We start from the raw sequence: 20,689 nt of genomic DNA on the forward strand, positions 1-20,689 counted from the left end.
AATCTAATGGAATGCATTCTCTCAAAGTCAAAGGCAACATCATTGTGGCGTTTTATCCTGGAGTACATAGCCCTTCAAATATTCTTAAATGAGAACCTAAAAAAACAGAAATGCTTTCACACCAATCACTTTGATGTGCATCAGTTTTATGTCAATTTAAGTTCTTTGAAAAATGCTTTAATAATAAACAAACTTTATCCCCCACTGTAGACTTTTCAATAGATACATAAAATGTAAACTGTTTGTGCTGGTTCCAAGGTATCATGATGTGGAGATGCCGACGTTGGACTGGGGTAAACACAGGTATCAAACAGGACAAAGAAAATAAAATAAGTAACATTTCTTCAAAATCATGTGGTGTGATTCTGTTCTTAACTAGTTCAGATTCAACAAAGAACAAAGAACAAAGAACAATACAGCACAGGAACAGGCCCTTCGGCCCTCCAAGCCCGCGCCGCTCCCCGGTCCAGGATTGAATCCTGAATCCAGGATCCCCGCCCAATTTTCCAGCCTATCTACATACCAATATCCTATCCACCGAGCTGTCCCTCACAGCTACGATGCTTTGTTCATTACAACCTATTAACTTACCCCCACCCCCCCATTCCAGACCATGTGATCTCCAGGGAGAGGCGAAAACCAAGAGTGAAAAACCCCAGGGCCAATATGGGGGAAAAAAATCTGGGAAATTCCTCTCCGACCCCCTGAGGCGATCGAAACGAGTCCAGGAGATCACAATGGCCCCGATCGGAAAATGCTTCCCAACCCTAGTCATTTCCACTTCCACGAACACCATATGAATTCCCTGCCCCCGAGACAGGTTCCCAACTATCCGCAGTCTCACTCTGTACTGGCACCAGCAAGATGATCATAGAATGAAGCCTTGAAACGAGAAACCAGGAACAATTAGCCCGCGCCGCTCCCTGGTCCAAACTAGACCACTCTTTTGTATCCCTCCATTCCCACTCCGTTCATATAGCTGTCTAGATAAGTCTTAAACGTTCCCAGTGTGTCCGCCTCCACCACCTTGCCCGGCAACACATTCCAGGCCCCCACGACCCTCTGTGTGAAATATGTCCTTCTGATATCTGTGTTAAACCTCCCCCCCTTCACCTTGAACCTATGACCCCTCGTGAACGTCACCACCGACCCGGGGAAAAGCTTCCCACCGTTCACCCTATCTATGCCTTTCATAATTTTATACACCTCTATTAAGTCTCCCCTCATCCTCCGTCTTTCCAAGGAGAACAACCCCAGATCCTTTGCCAATATCTCCCTACTCCCTTGACTAAGCCGTTGTGCCTAATGCACTCAGTTCCAATAGGATAACACTTCATATGATGCATATTAGGACTGCATAAAAACACATGCGTTTTCTGTTGCTTTTGATCATGACTGATAACCTGTTAATATTGTCCTGAAACATCATTCTTTAAAATGGCCCTGGTTACATGGAACTCAAAAAATTCTTTGCCTCCCTGAAGAATGACTTTGCCTGCTGTCATCCTACTCGTCACATCAGGTCACAAACTCCGTGGGGAGATTCTAGGCATAAAACAGGCTTCCGTTTGTCCTTAAGATGCAAGATTACAAAATTGTGCATTTCAAAGAAGTAAAAATCTAATGCAACATTTGACTGTCCAATATAAAATGACAGACTTCTACCAGCAAAATAGTAACTAAGTGCATTAGACACACACTGCATGCGTAGTATTTCACAGTGTACAGACAGGCAAAAGCTACGCTTATTTGCAGCACAGCAGAAGCTGCCTTCTACTTACATAGTATTTGTCAGGGTTGTATCTCTTCTGGTAGGTGTAAACAGTCACTTCTTTGATTCGCCCATCTTGCTTTATAGAATAGGTTTTAGGAGAGAATGAAAGGATAGCTTGTTCATTGGACGGCAACCCTGAAAACCGTAGCTGTGCCAAATTGTGAATGAGAAAGTTAAACTTTGTTGCCACGCTGCCTAAGCTGGATTCTATCAACCTAGAATAGAAACGATAGAAAAAAATGCTGCATCATATTGTATGCATCGTAATTCAAGTTGAGATACGCTTTACAAGATTCCAGGGTTATTTACTGAGCTGTGCATCACAACACTAAGAAGTGACCTGTGACTAGCTCTTACAAACAGCAGGAGGGGCAGCAGAGATCAACCTACATTTGCTACTCTGCTAACATCACAACAGGGCTGAAATAGCAATCACATTTGACATAAATCTTGCAAATGTACATATTCTGGAGCCACATCTTCTGAATCAATGACTGCAACTCGATTCCAAATACCAATTCCAACCAAAGTATCACCTCTTCAAACTCTGTCCAAGAGCAAGCTGCTGGGGGTACGGAGATCAAGCTCTGTTACGTGGTAACTACTTGCTAGCAGATAAGCACAGTATATCATTGTTAGCATTGGTGATGAGGGGGAGAAATCAATATCAGAATGCTGGGGACATTTTGCACCATGAGGAGTTCCATGATTCCCACAATGAACGTTGTGTGCAGATCCCCACCAGCTGTTTGTCTGGATCAGGGGTGTAAAAGGATCCAGTTGGTGTTCATCGCTCGGTGCGAGCTACAGTTTGCACTGTCTGGCCCTGTTTCCCCCCACACACCTCCCTTCAGTCTGTACTCTTTGAAATATTCTGATAACTAGGAAGTGTTTTGAGTAATGACCATGACATAACAGAAGGGAATCCAAATAGGCGCTCTTGCAGTTTGTCATTGAATCTTTCAGTGTTGCTGTTTGTTATTTGTGTCGCTTGTAATATTCAGCTCATTTACATGTGATGGGTATTCAGTTTAGATTAGGTGATTTGACTGCTGTAGTGTTAGGATCTGTCACTATTCACTGAGGTGAAGAATGGAAGGCCAGGCCAGTCATGTGCTTTGTAAGCCTATTGTATAGTTTCTTGGAGTTGGGAAATCCAAAGCAGTTCTTGTTCATCTGTCTCATTGCAGTGATGTGCTGCTAGCTTTAAAATGGCATGATTTCCATTTTCCAGCCATAGAACTGTAGAATCCCTACAGTGCTGAAGGAGGCCATCCGACCCATCAGGTCTGCACTGACCCTCCAAAAGAGCACTCTACCGAGACCCACTCTCCACCCTAGCCCTGTAACCCCACGCATTGATCATGGTCAACCCACCCAACCTGTACATCTTTGAACTGTGGGAGGAAGCTGGAACACCCGGAGGAAATTCATGCAGACATGCAAACTCCACACAGTTATCTGGGGCCCTAGCACTGAGGCAGCAGTGCTAAACACTTTGCCACCTGCCACCAAAGCCCTTCTAACCTATTCCACTGCTCAATAAGGTGATGGCTGATCTGACTGCCATCTTGACTCCTCTTTCCTGTCCACCATAACTCTCGACTCCCTTGTAGATCAAAAATCTAACTAACTCTGTCTTTAATAAATTCAATGATCCAGCCACCGCTGCTTTCTGGGGAAGGCAATTCCACAAACTAACCACCCTCCGAAAAGAAATTCTCCTCATGCCCATGTTAAAAGAGAGATATCTTATTCTTAAACAGTAGGAGGTATCCACCCTGTCAAGTCCCCTCAGGATCTTTTTAATGTTTCAATGTAATAACCTCTCATTCTTCTAAATTGCAGTAGGTATAGACCCAACCTGTTAAATCTTCTTTCATAAGATGAGTTCTTACCAGGAGTGAGTCAAGTAAACCTGTGAACTGATCTAAAACAATTCTATCCTTTTTTCAAATAAAGGAAAACAAAACCCTAACAGTCCTTCTGATGTGATCTCAAGGCCCCTACAGCTGCAGTGAAGCTGTCTTACTTTTATATTCCAGTCCCCTCTCAATGAACACCAACATTCCATTTGTCTCCCTCGTTACTTGCTATAGCTCCATACAAACTTTTCCTGATTCATGTACCAGCTCACCCAGATAATCTCTATCACCGAGTTCTGCAATCCCTCTCCATTTAAATAGCATTCCACTTTGATTGTTTGTGCCAAAGCAGACAAGTTCATGATTCCCCACATTATATTGCATCTGCCAAATTTTTTCCCTCCACAATTTACTTTCCCACCTATCTTGATGTCATCAACAAATTTAAGTACCATACAATCTTCGTCCAAGCCATTGACATAGCTTTTGAATAGATGAGGCCCAGCACGATCTCTCTAGCATTCCATTTACTATAGCTTGCCAACCCAAAAAAAAAGACCCACTTATCCCAGATCTTTATTTCATAGGAAATCTAGAAGTTAGAATCTAACTGGGCGAAACATTTTTTCACTAAAATAAAGGTAAAAATACTGGGCATGTTGGAATTCAGCAAATGTGGAGAGAGAAGCTGAGTTAATGTTTCAACGGATGCGGTCAGACCTGCTGAGCTTTTCCAGCATTTTCTGCTTTCGTGTCAAACATTTTGTTTTTTAAACATTTACCCTGTCAAGCCCTTGTTTCAAATTAGAGCACCCCTCATTTCCCTAAACTTCAGAGAATAAAGGCCTGGTCTAGCCAATTTTACTTTAGAGGTTCATGGGTAATTAAATGCAGGTTTCTCTAAATACACACTCACCCCTCAGCTATGTCATTAATATAGATTGCAAATAGCAGATGCCCAAATATTGATTCTTGTGGTACCCAACATAATGTCCCATTTACTCCTACCTGCTACTGTTATCTACTGCAACAGCAGAGGTTATAGGCAAGGTTGAAGCTACCCTGATTGCATAGATAGATGTGCTGTGCATCCAAGCTGTTGTTGAACCTGCTTGGGGAGAATTTGATGGGATAGTGTAGGTGTAGCTTTACATTGTATCTCATGTGCTTTTACCTGTCCTAAGTTCCATGACCATGTTCTAAAACTCCTGAAGCACTCTTCCAAATAGCAACATTTACTGGGATTTTGTAGAGCTGATCAGTTCCCTGGTGGAGGCCCAATATCCTTCAGGTACTTAAGTGGCACTGATGTACCTTCACTGTGGTTGAGGTCCCTGGTGGCAGAGATCCCACCTGCCAAGAGCTGGGTTTCAAGTAGAGGCTGGCAGCTCATCATTACCACCACTCTTACATGACGACTCCTATCTGCAGCTTGGCAACCTTATTTTACCACTCGTGTGCCTTTATTGTGCATGTACTCTCAACCTGGCTTAGGTTGCCTTGAATTTGCCCCCTTTCTGAAATTTCCTATTTCTGAACTATTGTCCATTCTGCTGCTAAGTGTCTCTAGGTACAACTGAAATGACACATTGAAATTTATTTCTGAAACAAAACTGAGCAGTCCACACAAAAATTTCTTTATCATTCCTGTTCAATTTTGTTTTTGCATATTGCTCAGAAATCCAAGCCTCGTGATTAAATTCATACTACCCCAGCTCTGGCCATTTCAGGATCCAAACTTCTCCCTCTCCTCTTGGGTCAACTCCTTAAATGTGATCATGACAACATTTTACCAGACTCACCAGATGATTCTGCTATTGCCATTTACACCAGCTCTAGACCTATCTTTTGTTTCTTTACCTCTCCCATTACCATCACCCTGGTCCAATAATCTTTCCTGCTTTAAATCCTATCACAAAGCTTCTTCTGTAGTTCTTTCCTCCCTCCCCCTTCCACTGTGTACATCTCTACTTTTTCCAGTTGTAACAAAACATCAACCTGAGACAATAACTCTTTCCATGGATGCTGCCCGACCTGCTGCTGAGTACTTCCAGGATTTCCTGGTTTTGTTCTATTTCCAGTACAGTATTTTGCTTTTCTCAATGTAAAGTTGCTTTAAATATTATTTAGCGTTTTTGTGCAAAAGCACCAAATTCTCTTATTCATGACATTTCACAATTTAAATCACTGCATACATGTTTTGCATTTAAAAATGACATTGAATTATTAGTAGATTGTGAAAACTCCAGATCCCAAGTGAGATTTTAAACAGAGTACTGGAAATGCTCAATAGGTGAGGCGGTGGGTTAATATTTCACACAACTACCAGTAAAGGTCATTATACATCTGTACACAAGGTAAAAAGAGAGAAGTAATTTTGAAGTTGTGAAGCTCAAGTTACTCTCCATCTTGTATGAATGTACTTCTACGATTTCATTATTTGACAACTAACATGACTATCTAGCCATTCTACCTCGAGTGGGTTTTAATTGAGAGTTGGTTTACAATTCAGCTTACCTTGTGAAAAAGATGGTGGCTTCAGCATCGGTCGTCTGGGGCTGCAGAGCATCTTGGACATATTTCAGATCCTGAATTGTGGTAAGTTCTGGTAATCCAGAAGACAGCATCTGAAAGAGGTCAAGAGGCAACATGATTAGAGCATTTCTGCTACCGTTTATTACTTAGGCTGGGAAAAGAAAATACGCAAAATCGCCAGAACATCAACATGGAAGTTGGTCTACTAAAAAGGTAAGATGCCATGAGGGCATATACAAACTATCTGGAAGAGAAATTACTGTCGTTTATTTACTAATACAGAAAGGAGATGTAGATTTGTTTGGATTCTTCGACATTTTTCACTTTGTTTTTTTCTTTAGCCATATAATTTATTGGTACAGAAATAAAGTCTCAAAATTGAATTCAGAAAACAGAACTTCTAAACAGGGCATTAAGAATCATAAAGTTCTACAGATGACAAAAAAGATAACCAACGTGCCCTTAACCCCATTAAGGGGCTAGCTTATCTTTATTTGATATAAAGCACACACCAAAACTTGAATCAGTTTCTTTCCTTATCAAACACTGACTTATCTGCCATGCTTCTCAAGCATTTTCTTTTAACTGCTGAACTCAAGCTTTATCTCACTCATTTCTTGCATAGTTAATCAAGGACAACCGTTCAAAGAATGCGTTACCAGTGACAGGAGATTCAGGAAGTGGTTGGCATGCTTGCGGATGAGATTGTACGACTGACAGCACAAGTCTACAAACAACTGAAACCGGCTGGTTGGTTTCTCCCCACCATTAATCACATAAGCCATGTCGGAGGTCAGCACAAATGGAGCTCGATCTCTGCGGGAGAAAGATGATAAGAATGGTTCCCCCACTCAAAATGCTACAAAACGTTGCATTTTTGCATAATGTCCCATTGAATATGAGGAAAAAGGCCAAGCCAGATCTTACTTTAACATTCATACATACATGTGCACTTAATAGCAGTACTCTGTTGATTAGGAGTGGGAACCTGGATTGATTTTACTCTTCCATCCAAACCCAACCCTCCAACCTCATCAACAGCTATGAACACAAAGAATTGCACCAACTCCATCTAGTGTCCCAGCTGACATGAGCTAACTCAAGCCACAGACTTTATGGATCTGTATCACAATATTCAATGAATAATAAAGGGCAATTTGATACCAAGCTTAATAGTGCTTGAAACAAGAACAGAAAATGCTGGAAAATCCCGATTGTTCTCTCTCCACAGTTGCTGTGAGACCTGAGCTAATGTTTGATGAAGAGTCATCCAGACTTGAAATGTTAGCTCTGTTCTCTCTCTGCAGATGCTGTCAGGTCTACGGAGATATTGCAGCATTTTCTTCCAGATTCCAGCATCTGCAGTAATTTGCTTTTAATAGTGCCTGAAGTAGTTCATTGCCAACATGTCAATCATGTGAAAACAATTCAAAGATTAAAAGTCACAATTCAAAAAGGGCTATAAAAAAATTCAAAAATTCCTGAACCTCATTTATTTGACCTCCAGAGCATGCAAAAGTTAATCCAATCTGTATTTACTCATTGGGTTATCTCGCAGAAAGCACAGCAAAATATTCTACAGAATGTATAGTTAAAATGGGAATTGCTAAAACAGATTATTTTCCTCTATAAATCAAACACCAATACAGCCAAACTACTTGAAAGGGTAACTTAACTGTGTGACATAATTGCTTCTGCTCAAGTTTCATCTTAATCATTAATCCCTTTGCAGATACTTGTGCAAGACAACAATCTTTGTAAAACAACAAACAAAAAATACAAGATTAACATTAAAAAGTAAATTCACCTTCTAAAACTTCCAAACATCTGTGCATGTCCAAGAAACTTCCCAAAATCTATATGGAACATGTGGCCGGTTGATCTGAGCATGATATTGTCATTATGACGATCGCATATTCCCAGTACATAGGTAGCCACACAGCACCCCGCACATGAATAGATGAAGTTTTCAGATGCCTGCAGAAGTTGAAGTTTTCACAAAGTTTATTTTGAGAATTATGTAACAGCGTGTATTGATTAATTCACACAACTAATTGCAGGTCAGAACTTCTCAAAACGCCAGCTTGCTATTTGTTGGTGAGGTCAGAGGCTCAGAATTCTGACTCCAACTACAAGGCACAGGTCAGGAGTGTAATGGAGTACTCCCCACTTGCCTGGATGAGTGCAGCTCCGACAGCATTCGAGAAGCTCAACACCATTCAGAACAAATGGGGATATTTTCACAAAATACGTTGAGCGCGGGACTAAAACTGAAAAAACCCAGGTGGAAATAAACAGATATCCACTGCAAGTAGTGCTTCACCTTCTCATATTCTTCTTCTGTGGCATTGTACTTCCTGAGCCATTCAGCTAGTGGTTTGTCCTTGAATGAACCAGTCACTCCATACTCAACCTGGATCTTTCTAAGTGTTTCTGAAGCTGGTACAAGTTCAACCATACCTAGAGAATAAAAGGAAATGAACCGAAGAGGATAGTCAAAATGAGCCATTGTGGCTGATCCCATTTAACATAATGCATCCTAAATGTTTTCCACTCTTGGCCCCATTGAGGCTCCAAGACAGCTGTGCCCCTCAGTGGGAATGGAGTGCGCAAGCTTGGGGAAACCAAAATCAGGCCTCAATCAGCCATTGAGGCCACACCCATCATTTTAAAAATAAACAAAGGTTATATAAAGGGGCCTCACAGCTGTTAACATTCAGTTGGAGCTAACGTAGCCATCGCTGCTGCAAAGCTTGCGAGCCTAGAATCTCATTTAACCATGCCACTGGTATTGGCCCCCAATTTGGGAAGCCCCAATTTTAAAACCAAAATGAAGAGAAACCTCAATTTGTATCTGTCCTTCTCCGGTTGTGAAATTATTCAATGTTTGTAACTAAATAAGTTTTTCCTCCAAAAACTGTTTGAAATTTACTTCTTGCAACTGTCCAGTTACATCCTGTAATTGCAACATCTGAATATTTCAGCAAGGCTCCAACTAACCACCTGACAGCTGAATCACCTATCTTAAGCCACTAGTTGACACAAAATTACCTTTTGGAATTTTGAGGAAGTTGCACAAGTTTCAGGATACAGAGGAATTAAACCACTCAGTCAACACTTTGTGCTTGAAAAGAGGCAGCGCCTTCATTTAAGGCATGAATTCTGTTTTAATTTCAATAAGGGCTCTTTTATGTTCCAAGGAGTTGAGTGGCCGAAATATACAGACCAGGGTAGTTCCCAATTTCATCCCACCGTTAAATTAGATCTTGGCATAAGAATCAGCTTCAGTGGCCCATGAGCAATGGACCTAACAGAACGTGCACTTCTACAAGCAGACTGGTGTGCATTGTCCGAAGTGAACAGTGATTTCATGACAAAATCTATTTGCAAAATCTGCACTTAAATCTAGAAAAAACATGACTGGAAAAAATAATTTGTGCAAGTTTCATTTCTTTCCCCAGTCACGTAGAGAAAAAGTTATGTTCAGAATCTCAACTGTACTTGGGTGTGAAAAATTAGTGGGTTTTATATAATTCAACGCAAGAAAGACGCAGCATACAGCTTTCTTTTGAAAGCTGACTTGAATGTCAATGGTAACTACAGACACCCAAATACAACATACCTCTGTCTTTCCCTGTGGAGATACATTTGAAAATGACCATGCGCAAGTCCAATCCTTCCTGAAGCCAGATTTTGTCCATAATTTTGATCATTTGCAGTGCAAGCATGTCTTGTCGCAAATCTTCTCCAATCTGCATGCAGGAGAAGATAGTGGGTCACTGTATACTTCAAATCCAGAAGAAAACTGCAATTTTCTTTATCAGTATCACTTCATTGCTTAGAACTAGTACTTGTTCACATATTGGGTTATGCAGAAAGCTGGCAGTAAGGGCATTACATATAAATCTTGGTAACATGCAACTACTGGAGTAAAAATCAAATCAATATAAAACCCACAAAAGTTCACACACTATTGGGCTAGAAAATGAAAGATTATGGATGTATACCAGCAACACAGAAATGAGTTTCTAATACCGTGGCTCTTTAAAATATGGAATGAGAATTTAACAATGGTTGAGAACTGAAATTCATGACCTTGGGAAAGCAAAGTGAAACAACAACAAAACTACTGCTGTATTTGTATCAACTGACTTGCAGTCCGACGACAATCTCTCAATTTCCTATTTCCATCTATTCCCCCCCCCTCCCCATAGAATTTCTGTACAAGTGTGTGCCATTGTAAACATTGACATACCTTAAACATAACATTGATTTCATCTCCCAGGGGGTCAGCATTCACCAGTGTTACCTTCAGTGGAACTGCATTGGAACTGAAGAAAGAGCAAGCCTAAAAATAAAAAGAGGCACACAATCAGAAAACGAGGTAGTCATATTAAAGGCAAAAGCTTTAGATGGAGACACTTTGGCACTATCCAGAACACAAAGGTAACGTCATGTGAATTAAAGGATTCATGTGAAAGGCAGCAACTCTTACAATGCAGCATTCTCAATCCCAGTCCCGGACTGAAATGTGGGCAAAGTCTTCTTGTTCATGATAGGGCTTGAATTCAATTTACGGACTCAAGATTGTTACCAATGGAGCAAAGCAGCCTGTTGGAAGTTGGTCTCTTCAGGTTGAGGAATGGTTTGTGCTTAGCTCAGTTAAGCACAAATGGGGAAAAAAATATCTTGGACAGATGGATGGAAAGTCAAGGGAAGGCCACAAACTGTGCTGCAGTGCACAAAAGGTGCAGAGAAACAGCACTAAAATACTGCAAATTCTAAAAGCTAGCGAGCTACACTAAATATTGATGTTGTGCACAACAGTGAACGATCTGCAACAAGTTAAACATCAATTGCAAACACCCCCCACATCAATTATAGGAAGCCTTTACCAAACGACTATAAAAAACAGAAGTGTGCACTTGCATTGTAGATGCAGATCAGTGGGATCCATGTCAAAGTGTAGCTTGAATGCAGGATTTTTAAATTGTAGTCGGTTTAGTAAGCCATCACGCAAAGAGCTGTTGATACTCACCATACGACTGATTTAAAATTGAAAACAGAGTTTAAACCGTCACAATTTTTATTTCATGCAAAATATGTAAAGGACATGGCAGAGAAAGGCAACACTTAAAAACATTTACTCACAAGTGCAATACATTGAAATGCCATTTTCAACTTTCAACTCTGAAAAGATTACTGACCAAAAACAAATTTACAGCAACAAAATGATGTATCAGAATGTAACTGAGGTGAAAAATAAACTTGTAATTCAAGGTGTTTCCTTGCAGCAAAGGTAGCCTATAAGGAAAGTTTAACACAATGCTTAGATTGCATTAGAAGGCAGTTTTGACAAATTATTGGATGTCTGCATACCTTAACATTTAACTCTTTCGCCACGAGGCTTGGATTCAGGGGCAGACGACACTTATTTTTGAAGAATGACTGGACACGATCCATACCCTCCTGAAGGACCACCTTTAAAAAAGTAAAACACTGGTATTGGTAACTATGTGATGTTACTTTATCCTTTATTATTGGAGGAATTTATATTCTTGAAAAATACGGAATGAAAACCATCACTAGCATTGTGTGTTTTCTTATACAAATATGGATGAGGAAAAAATGATGAGTGCCGTTCCAAATCAGCTACATATTTCCCTTGAATTGCAAAAAACGGGCACTAGTGTAAAGCAAGATTCCCCAATTTAGATCACGAGTAGTCTTGCACTTTTATAAGCAAACCTGTGTTGCTGGCTATCAGTCAAATTTAACAGTTGACTGGGGTTTGGAGGGAGAGTGCAGACAGTCAAGACACACGGTTAGCAGCAAAGAGAAAAAGGGAGGCTTCCATGTGCAGGAAAGGAACACTTTTACAGTCCAAAGATAAAGAATTAAATAGCTTTGGGTGAGGGGCAAACATGATTTTTGTTCCTCTCAATTGCAAGAAAGAGCTTAAACATAACGATGCAAAAGAGTTAGCTGCTTTACCTACAGCACAGCACTTGCTGGTTCCAATCAGGTATGTGAATGAGCATTTATCCTAAGGTTAAACAGTCCAACGAAGCTTTGGGAATGAACATCCTACCTGTTCAAAAAAATGTCAGTGGAAAGAATGGAGTCGGAAAACGAATAGCACAACTAATGAGCAAACCCTCCATTAGTGAGCAAAACTAAGCAACAAAACTCAGCAACTTAGATTTTATCAAAACATGAGGGTAGATAGGGACTCTTGCAAAAGACATACCAGTTATGTTTGTTCTTACAACATACACATTAGTACAAGTGTGTTTGAGAGTAATGACGAGCTGTTCCAGGAATGGTCATGTTCAAATGAAATCTGTTAAGGCTTGTCATCTTTGAAAGGGACAACTTTTCAAGGTGAAAGGAAGAGAAAATAGAGGAAGGGAGCATGTGACTAGTGTAAATCCACAGAACTTTATTTTAATGCTATTGCAGCCTTAAAGTTAGTTTTTGCAGTAACCTAGGCTATTGGTGAATTCAATACATAACACACCTTTTGGGATTTGCACGGCATATTAAATATTTTGTCGGTATTGATTCCATACCTGCCTTGCTGATCCATTGGCTTGGCGCACTCTCTCTGCTACCACACCCAGCTTTCGTACTAGTTTGGTCTGTTTTTCAAACTCCTGTTGTAAGCCTTGCCCACATACATACAGTAGGGCACCCAAAAGGAGCTCATAGCGCATTCCAAAATATGGGTCATAAAGTGCATTTTTCAATAGCCTGTAAAATTAAAGTGAATTAAATAATTGAATAAGGGGTTTTTTTGCAAGTGACGAATGCAAAGCTTCCAACAAGGTAACATAAGTTATAAGCCCCAAGCAGCTTGTTAAGAGTTGATCTGCTGAGTTATAGCACAGAGGCTGTATCACTGTATAAACTTGCAGAGCCAACAAGTTAATCACTGACCTCAAAAAGGATCACCTTTTTGTACTGTATTTTGTAACGATAAATGCAAACAAAAAGATGAGATTGGATTATAAAGAAAAGGAGTTAGCTGATGGTTTCACCTTCAAGAATCCAAAATAATAGTGCCAACATAAAAGCAGACCTAGACTTTTGGAAAATAACAGTCTCCACTTTGCAGATTCTGCCAAATAAAATAGGTTAAATTTCAATAATGGATTATGGTGCTATAACTATAATTGTTGCAGTACAAGAGAATTTCACAGTGTGGCCCTATAATGAAAAAGCTAACTTTATACACTTAAACCAAAGACATATAAGCATACTAAATTGATTAAAGGGGAGTTAATACTGAGTTTCACAGGTTTTGGTGTTGCCAGCCCCACTGCACAGGTTTTAAGCAGATTGTCGAAAAAGCGAAACGCTCCAGATTCACTTAGTGGGCCAGCAGGAAGAACAGAATACACAAAAAGAAATCTTCTGGTGACCAGATTTAGCAAATTGAACCAAGTTTGAAGTTTTCAGAGTGTGTAAAACCCACACCATTAGCAACTGTTGACACAAGCTCCAAATTAAACATAGAAGTAACTTGAGTAAACACAGCTATGTATAGGGTTTAGTATTGGGATTTGAAAATGAAGCATCAATTATTGCTATCAAGTCAACACTGGCGGTGACTACAACAACCAAATTTAGCTAAACCTTCGATATCTAGCTAGTCGGCTATTTTTGCTCTTAACCAATTTAAATGCTTTTGTGGGTCTGTTGGTGCTCAATAAGCAACAAATCTCCTTGTTTGGAATTTTTCTGGCGTTTTGCCAGTTTCTAAATGATCTAGAGTGTTTTTATTGCTGGCCCTATAATTTGAATTTATCTGTAAAGACTGCTCACACTTGGTGTGAAACAATTATGGTATGGCTTCAAGTGGAGGAATATATGAATTTGAGATTAGTATCAGGAAACTGATCAAAATCCTCTAGACTAAATACCAGCTTTCCTTTTACTGCCAGTGCAGCTGGAGTGCTGGATTGTTTCAGCATATTCAAAAGGGACAGTAATGGCAAATCAAAAATTCAAATAATCAACAGCAATTTGCATATATACAGCTTTTTTTTTACACTGCAATATGTTTTAAGGTCTTTCACAGGGAAAGCTTGATCAAGGTGATCAGGTTTAAGTATAGCCTTAAAAGGAGGAAAGGGTTGGAGAGGTTTAAGGAGGGAATTCCAACCCTTCGACTCTACATAATTGATGAAATACCACCAGTGGTGGGGAGAAAAGCAATGTCGCGATCACTAGACAAAACATGTCCGAGATGTTTCTAATTTGCCTTCAACCACCTTGGTAGATGCAGGATATTAAATTAATTAATTGTGGCAATGAATACAATTATATAGCACCTTTAATGCGCCAAGAGACACTACAAAACCAAAAATATGACAATAAGCCACATAAGGAAATATTACGGCAAATAGTCACAATCTTGGTCAACAAGAAAGACTTTATGAAGTGCATCTTAGAGGAGGAAAGAAAGGGGGGAATGTGTGCCAAATGTTATTCTCAAAAATAAATTATCCCAATTTGGATCTAAATAAAACAACAGTATCCACTGTCTCCCTAGAGAGCTTGTTCCACCTACTGATCAGCAAAATATTGCTTCCATAGGTTAGTTTTGAATGGGACTGGGTAATTCATCAGAAGCCAAAGGTGTAGTATTCTGAGGGTTGTAGGGTTGCAGAAGACTACAGATACCAGGAGGGATAAGGCTCGGTGGAGGAACTTCAACACAAAGGGGAGATTTGAGTGTCTAGAAGCCACTGCAGTTCACCGAGCCCAGGGTGATGGCTGAACAGAATTTTGGATACATGAGGATCTGGACTGAGTTCTGAATGAGCTCAAGTGTACGGAGACTGTAAAATGTGAGGCCTGCCAGGAAAACATTGGAATTGTGGAGTCTGGAGATGAAAAGAACAGGGGAGGCTTCAGTAGCAGAGGTAGGGATGGAAATGGGAGATGTCAGAGGTGGAAGTTGGTAGTTTTTGTGATGAAGAGGATACAGGGTAGGGAGCTCAGCTCAGGTCAAATATGTTGTTGATTTTGCAAAGTGTCAATTCTGTCAGGTCAGATAGTGGCTAGGAGGCTAGGGATGGTGAAGGGAATCATATTTTTAGCATGAGCCAAAGACTCATGAGATTCTAGCGTTCTCAAAGTTAAATGATGGACATTGTGGTTTGCACAAAACAGAGGTGTGGAGGAGTCAAGAGAAATAGCAGTGAGATAGGGTTGTTTGACATTATGTATGCAGAACATGTCACCTTGTCTTTAGAAGGATGCCACAGAAGGATAGCATGCAGAAGAGTAAGATTGGGGGGGGGGGGGGGGGGAAGGGGGGGAAGGGGGGGGGGGGGGGAGAGGAGGAGGAGGCAAGGATAGATCCTTAGGGGATTACAGGGTAACTGTGCAGGGCAGTTCAACTGAGCTCAAGTTTACGGAGGCTGGAAGCAGGTGTGCCAGGAGGATGCTTGGAGGCTTATTTTAAAAATTCAGTCATGGGATGTGACCATTGCTGACAAGACCAACATTTATTGCTCATCTCTTTGCCCTCGGGAAGACAGTGGTGAGTCACTTCTTGAACCCTGTCCATGTTGTGTAGATTCATTCAAGGTGCTGCTAGGGACCAAGATCCAGGATTTTGACCCAGGTGAAACATTCAAAGGCAGAGAGGTCTAGAAGGTTGACGAGGAATACAAGACTGCAGTCACAGTGAATGTAATTTATGACATTGATTGAGGTTGTTTAAGTGCTATAACAGTGGTAGGAGATTCAAAAGGGAAGGGAAAAATGGGCACTTACTTCAGAACCCCAATACCAGAGTTTTGATTATATGCTTATTCCAAGTAGGTTAGTCAAGAAAGTAACATTTATTACATGCATGAAGTTATCTTCTTACCAGTATAAGTGGTGTGCCACGCCAACATTTGCCAATGCTCGAGACAAAAGGAATTTCACCAAGGCATTGTCTAGATAACACTCGTGCTTCACAGCCTAGAAATGAATCAGGCAACACGATTAAATCCTAGTGTTCTGGAAACGCGAAATCCTAACTTGTAAAGAAAAACAGCAGGAGCCCCACAGAGGTGTAGGATTTATATGATTCAATAAAAGAGTATTTTAAAAATCATTTAACTTATCACTTGTGTGAAGCATTTTGGCCTTCTTCCACTTTAAATTTGAAATATAAACAAGATTGTTTGGAGCTTTTTGATGTAAATAATTTAAATTTGAATGCAACAACCACAAGTACTATTCAGTTTTAAAAGTTTATTTATTGGTGTCACAAGTAGGCTTACATTAACACTGCAATGAAGTTCCTGCAAAAATCCCCTAGTTGCTACACTCCAGTGCCTGTTCGGGTACACTGTTGGAGAATTTAGCCTGGCCAATGCGCCTAACCATTCATTAAATCAAATAAAGCCAGTGAGTTGACAATTGATTGGGGTAGAATAGACCCCATGTTCAGATCTGCCTTGACGAGTAACTGGACAGAACATACACAGATCATTTAATTCAAGATTTTCTTTTGCTGTGGTGCAAAGAATGGGAATGCAGCAGATCAATTTAATTGGAATTTATACTTAAATAAGCTTAACGTGTTGCTGTCTGTTTAGAAAAGGTTTGAAAAATTAACATACATCAAGTTTATTTCTAAAAATGCTGAAACATTCATTGCTTAATAAGAAAAAACAAGTTTGATCTCTGACCTAATTACATGATATTTGTTCATAGATTCCCTGCAGTGCAGAAGGAGGCCATTCGGCCCATTGGGTCAGCACAATCCCACCCAGGCCCCATTCCCATAACCCCATGCATTTACCCTAGCTAGTCCCACTGACATTAATGGACAATTTAGCATGGCCAATCCACCTAACCCACACATCTCCGGACTGTGGGAGAAAACCGGAGCACCCGGAGGAAACCCACGCAGACACGGGGAGAATGTGCAAACTCCACACAGACAGTGACCCAAGCCGAGAATCGAACCTGGGTCCGCATGAGGAATTTAGGCTCACACACGAGGAATAGCGACCTAGATTCAATATTGCAGACTTGGCATGAGATATGGAACCCTAATGAAGTCAATCCCTTCCAACTGGAAGGAGGTGGGACGGGGGTGGAAATTAGAAGAAAATAAACTACGGGAAATATTCATTACAATGGAGTTCAAATAAATTAGACCAAGGGGAGGAGTTCTAAAAACAGTCCCATTGTTCAGAGTATTTAAATTTAATTCAAGGCGGCCAAGGGATCACAGCATCTTTGTTGCTGAGAATTTCGTTTTAATCCAGGCAAATTGCAAGATAGTGCCATCCCCTTTGATATTTTACTCACAAAATGCCTATAGATTAATTTGCATACAATTAGGTGTGAAATCATAGAAACCCTACAATACAGAAAGAGGCCATTCGGCCCATCGAGTCTGCACCGACCACAATCCCACCCAGGCCCTACCCTCATATCCCCACATATTTTACCCGCTAATCCACGCATCCCAGGACACTAAGGGGCAATTTTAGCATGGCCAATCAACCTAACCCGCACACCTTTGGGCTGTGGGAGGAAACCAGAGCACCCGGAGGAAGCCCACGCAGACATGAGGAGAATGTGCAAACTCCACACAGACAGTGACCCAAGCTGGGAATCGAACCCAGGTCCCTGGAGCTGTGAAGCAGTAGTGCTAACCACTGTGCTACCGTGCATCAGGAAACACATGTTTGCACTGTTGAGTCCAAATGTTTCAACAAGCCAACATACCTCTACAAATTGAGGCAGATAATCAACAAGTTCATCGTCAGTCATGAGTTCAATCCAGTTCACTGCTGTGCTTCGCACTTCTTGATCTGCAAACCTGCAAAGAAGCACAATGATCAAAGCTCCAAATGCATCGTTTTAAACTACAGCAGAGACTCCATTACCTTGTAATTAAGATTCCAAGTCAAATTATGTTCTTCAAAACACCAGTACCATCAAAACTTGCAGATACAACAAAAAACTATGAACACCGATGACAAGTTTAAAACAAGTCACTGGAAATGACTCAAACACTTTTGCACCATTTAATTCATGAGATTAAAGTGCATTTCTTATGTACATCCTGTTCTTTCCTTTCTTCTTCCTGGCCTGACAGCTTATATTTCCCTCTTTTTGTGGATGCCTACAGTTTCATGCAGGACAGTCACCTTCCAATTGTTGCAGCCACTGTCACCACAAGGTGCTCGGAGATAGAGATGAGGGATTCAAGGCTGCTAAACGCAGTAGAGTCTGTAATAAATTTGCCCGACCTATTGGCAAGTTTGATTTGTCACATGTATTAGTGTACAGTGAAAAATATTGTTTCTTGCGCGCTTTACAGACAAAGTATACCGTTCATAGAGAAGGAGACGAGAGAGTGCAGAATGTACTGTTACAGTCATAGCTAGGGTGTAGAGAAATATCAACTTAATGCAGGGCAAGTCCATTCAAAAGTCTGATGTCAGCAGGGAAAAAGCTGTTCTTGAGTCGGTTGGTTCGTGTCCTCAGACTTTTGTATCTTTTTCCCCAACGGAAGGTGGTGGAAGAGAGAATGTCCGGGGCGCATGGGGTCCTTAATTATGCTGGCTGCTTTGCCAAGGCAGCGGGAAGTGTAGACAGAGTCAATGGATGGGAGACTGGTTTGCTTTTGTTTTTCTTCTGTGACATGAAAAGCTCAAAAGGAAATCCTGGAAAATATGATCCTGCACAACCCAATTACCTGGATCTTCCAACTCAAAAAAGAAACTTGACTAAACTTTTCTTTTGAGTAATGTTATCTGATAGGATTCTGATTGTAAGACAGTTATTCCTCAGTGTTCATTTATGTTACATCACAGATTCTTCCAAGAAAAATAAAAATGACAAAAAGAACACGATGGAGATTTTTCTTTACACCATCACTTCAATCTATTACTTCTAATTAAAATTCTAAGTCAAATTACATTCTTAAAAACATCAGCACCATTGGAACTTGCAGATACAACAAAACACTATGAACTCTGATTACAAGTTTAAAAATGTCACTCGACACTTTTATACCATTTAATTCATGGAACTGAAGCGCCTGGGCCACCAAGCTCTATGGGCTCCTCTAGTATCCTGACTATGTTGTCTTGCCCTTACAATAACAATGTTTGCTCACAGATTACTTGACCAGGGGGGGCTTCATTACTGAGCTGTCATATTTGCACTGATTGAATAGAGAACAGATTATTACAGAGTGTTTCAGATTCAGGCAGCTGTTTACTGGACAGTAACCAGAAGCAGAGCCTCTGGCTGATATTTATCAGCAGCAGGTAGACAAAAAACTAGGCTTATAAAGCAGTTGAGTTTCTGTTAAGAAAAAACTTACTTAGAATCCAGTAGTTCCAGGGCAGCAACAGGTGAGAGTGGTGTCCATTGATGAAGCAGTGCATAGATCTCTGGTAGAGTATCCCAGTCCCAACTTGATGCACTAGCAAGTATCTTAGGAAGGCTGTTACCATGGGAAAAACAGTACTGTCTCTTATCCCACAAAAGTTCTTTATCTGCCTTGGACAGTCTGTAGGCAAAAAAACAAATGGCAGTCTGTTAGAATTATTACATGCCCTTTTCTCTTTTAAACTGCATACTACAATAAAGCTAATTAGTTCCCCCCTCCAAATTTCATTCTGTACTATCAAAGGTGTTACTGCAGTACATCCCTCAGACATTAGCCAAATAGCTGTGCCCCCCAGGTGCGGGTCCTTATTCATAGAAGAGTTAGAACAGCAACCGTCAGGAGGCTAATGGACAGTGGAGGGCATCAAGAATCCATCTGTTGTCATATTCAATTAATGCCCACACACCTGTTCTCCCCAGCAGGGGTCTCTACAAAACGTTTAGATGTAATATATCATGTTTGACATTCTCAGACTGCAGATGGAAAGTCTTGGCATTTATAACTCAGGAAATCGGAGCCCTAGAAGCACTTCAGAACAAGTAATGATTCGTTCCAGACACAGTGATTAAGAGGTTCCCCAATGTATAGCAGAAATGCACTAAATAGGCCACAGCAGGTAAAATATAATGAAACGTACACATTTGCCTGCTCTGACAACTGCTTGAGGGAACACAAATGGCAATTAGCTTCATATTGCTAAGTTATGCGTTTCTGTTCAGATACACATTCCCAGAAGTATTGCCAATTTCACATGAGATCAAATAGTCTTCAAGCACCAGTTTACATTAAAACTGGAGTCAGTTAAAGAAGCATACCAAGGACTGGCAGTTAGAGGGAGCAAACTGTGTACAGTTCTGGTCATCCTATTATAGAAAGAATATTAAACTAGAAAGAGTGCAGAAAAGATTTACTAAGATGCTACCGGGACTTGATGGTTTGAGTTACAAGGAGGCTGGATAAACTGCGACTTTTTCTCTGGAGCGTAGGAGGCTTAGGGGTGATCTTGTAGAGGTATATAAAATAATGAGGGGCATAGATCAGCTAGATAGTCAATATCTTTTCCCAAAGGTAGGGGAATCTAAAACTAGA

General features: G+C 40.6%; 1 protein-coding gene across 1 annotated transcript in view; it reads right to left on the reverse strand.

Moving 5' to 3' along the window:
* The window catches only part of pik3c2a (phosphatidylinositol-4-phosphate 3-kinase, catalytic subunit type 2 alpha), a 120,788-nt gene that overhangs the window by 13,394 nt on the left and 86,705 nt on the right, over window positions 1-20,689 (reverse strand). The window contains exons 16-27 of the mRNA XM_078220761.1: window positions 19,532-19,720; window positions 17,923-18,016; window positions 16,061-16,155; window positions 12,747-12,927; window positions 11,554-11,655; window positions 10,430-10,522; window positions 9,797-9,926; window positions 8,498-8,634; window positions 7,982-8,151; window positions 6,834-6,990; window positions 6,157-6,266; window positions 1,782-1,989 (exon numbers count right to left, since the gene is read on the reverse strand). Of these exons, the coding sequence (XP_078076887.1) occupies window positions 1,782-1,989; window positions 6,157-6,266; window positions 6,834-6,990; window positions 7,982-8,151; window positions 8,498-8,634; window positions 9,797-9,926; window positions 10,430-10,522; window positions 11,554-11,655; window positions 12,747-12,927; window positions 16,061-16,155; window positions 17,923-18,016; window positions 19,532-19,720 (1,666 nt within the window). The remainder of the gene's footprint in view (window positions 1-1,781; window positions 1,990-6,156; window positions 6,267-6,833; window positions 6,991-7,981; window positions 8,152-8,497; window positions 8,635-9,796; window positions 9,927-10,429; window positions 10,523-11,553; window positions 11,656-12,746; window positions 12,928-16,060; window positions 16,156-17,922; window positions 18,017-19,531; window positions 19,721-20,689) is intronic.

This window comes from Mustelus asterias, chromosome 9, assembly GCF_964213995.1.
Source record: "Mustelus asterias chromosome 9, sMusAst1.hap1.1, whole genome shotgun sequence".
Classification (NCBI taxonomy): Eukaryota; Metazoa; Chordata; class Chondrichthyes; order Carcharhiniformes; family Triakidae; genus Mustelus; species Mustelus asterias.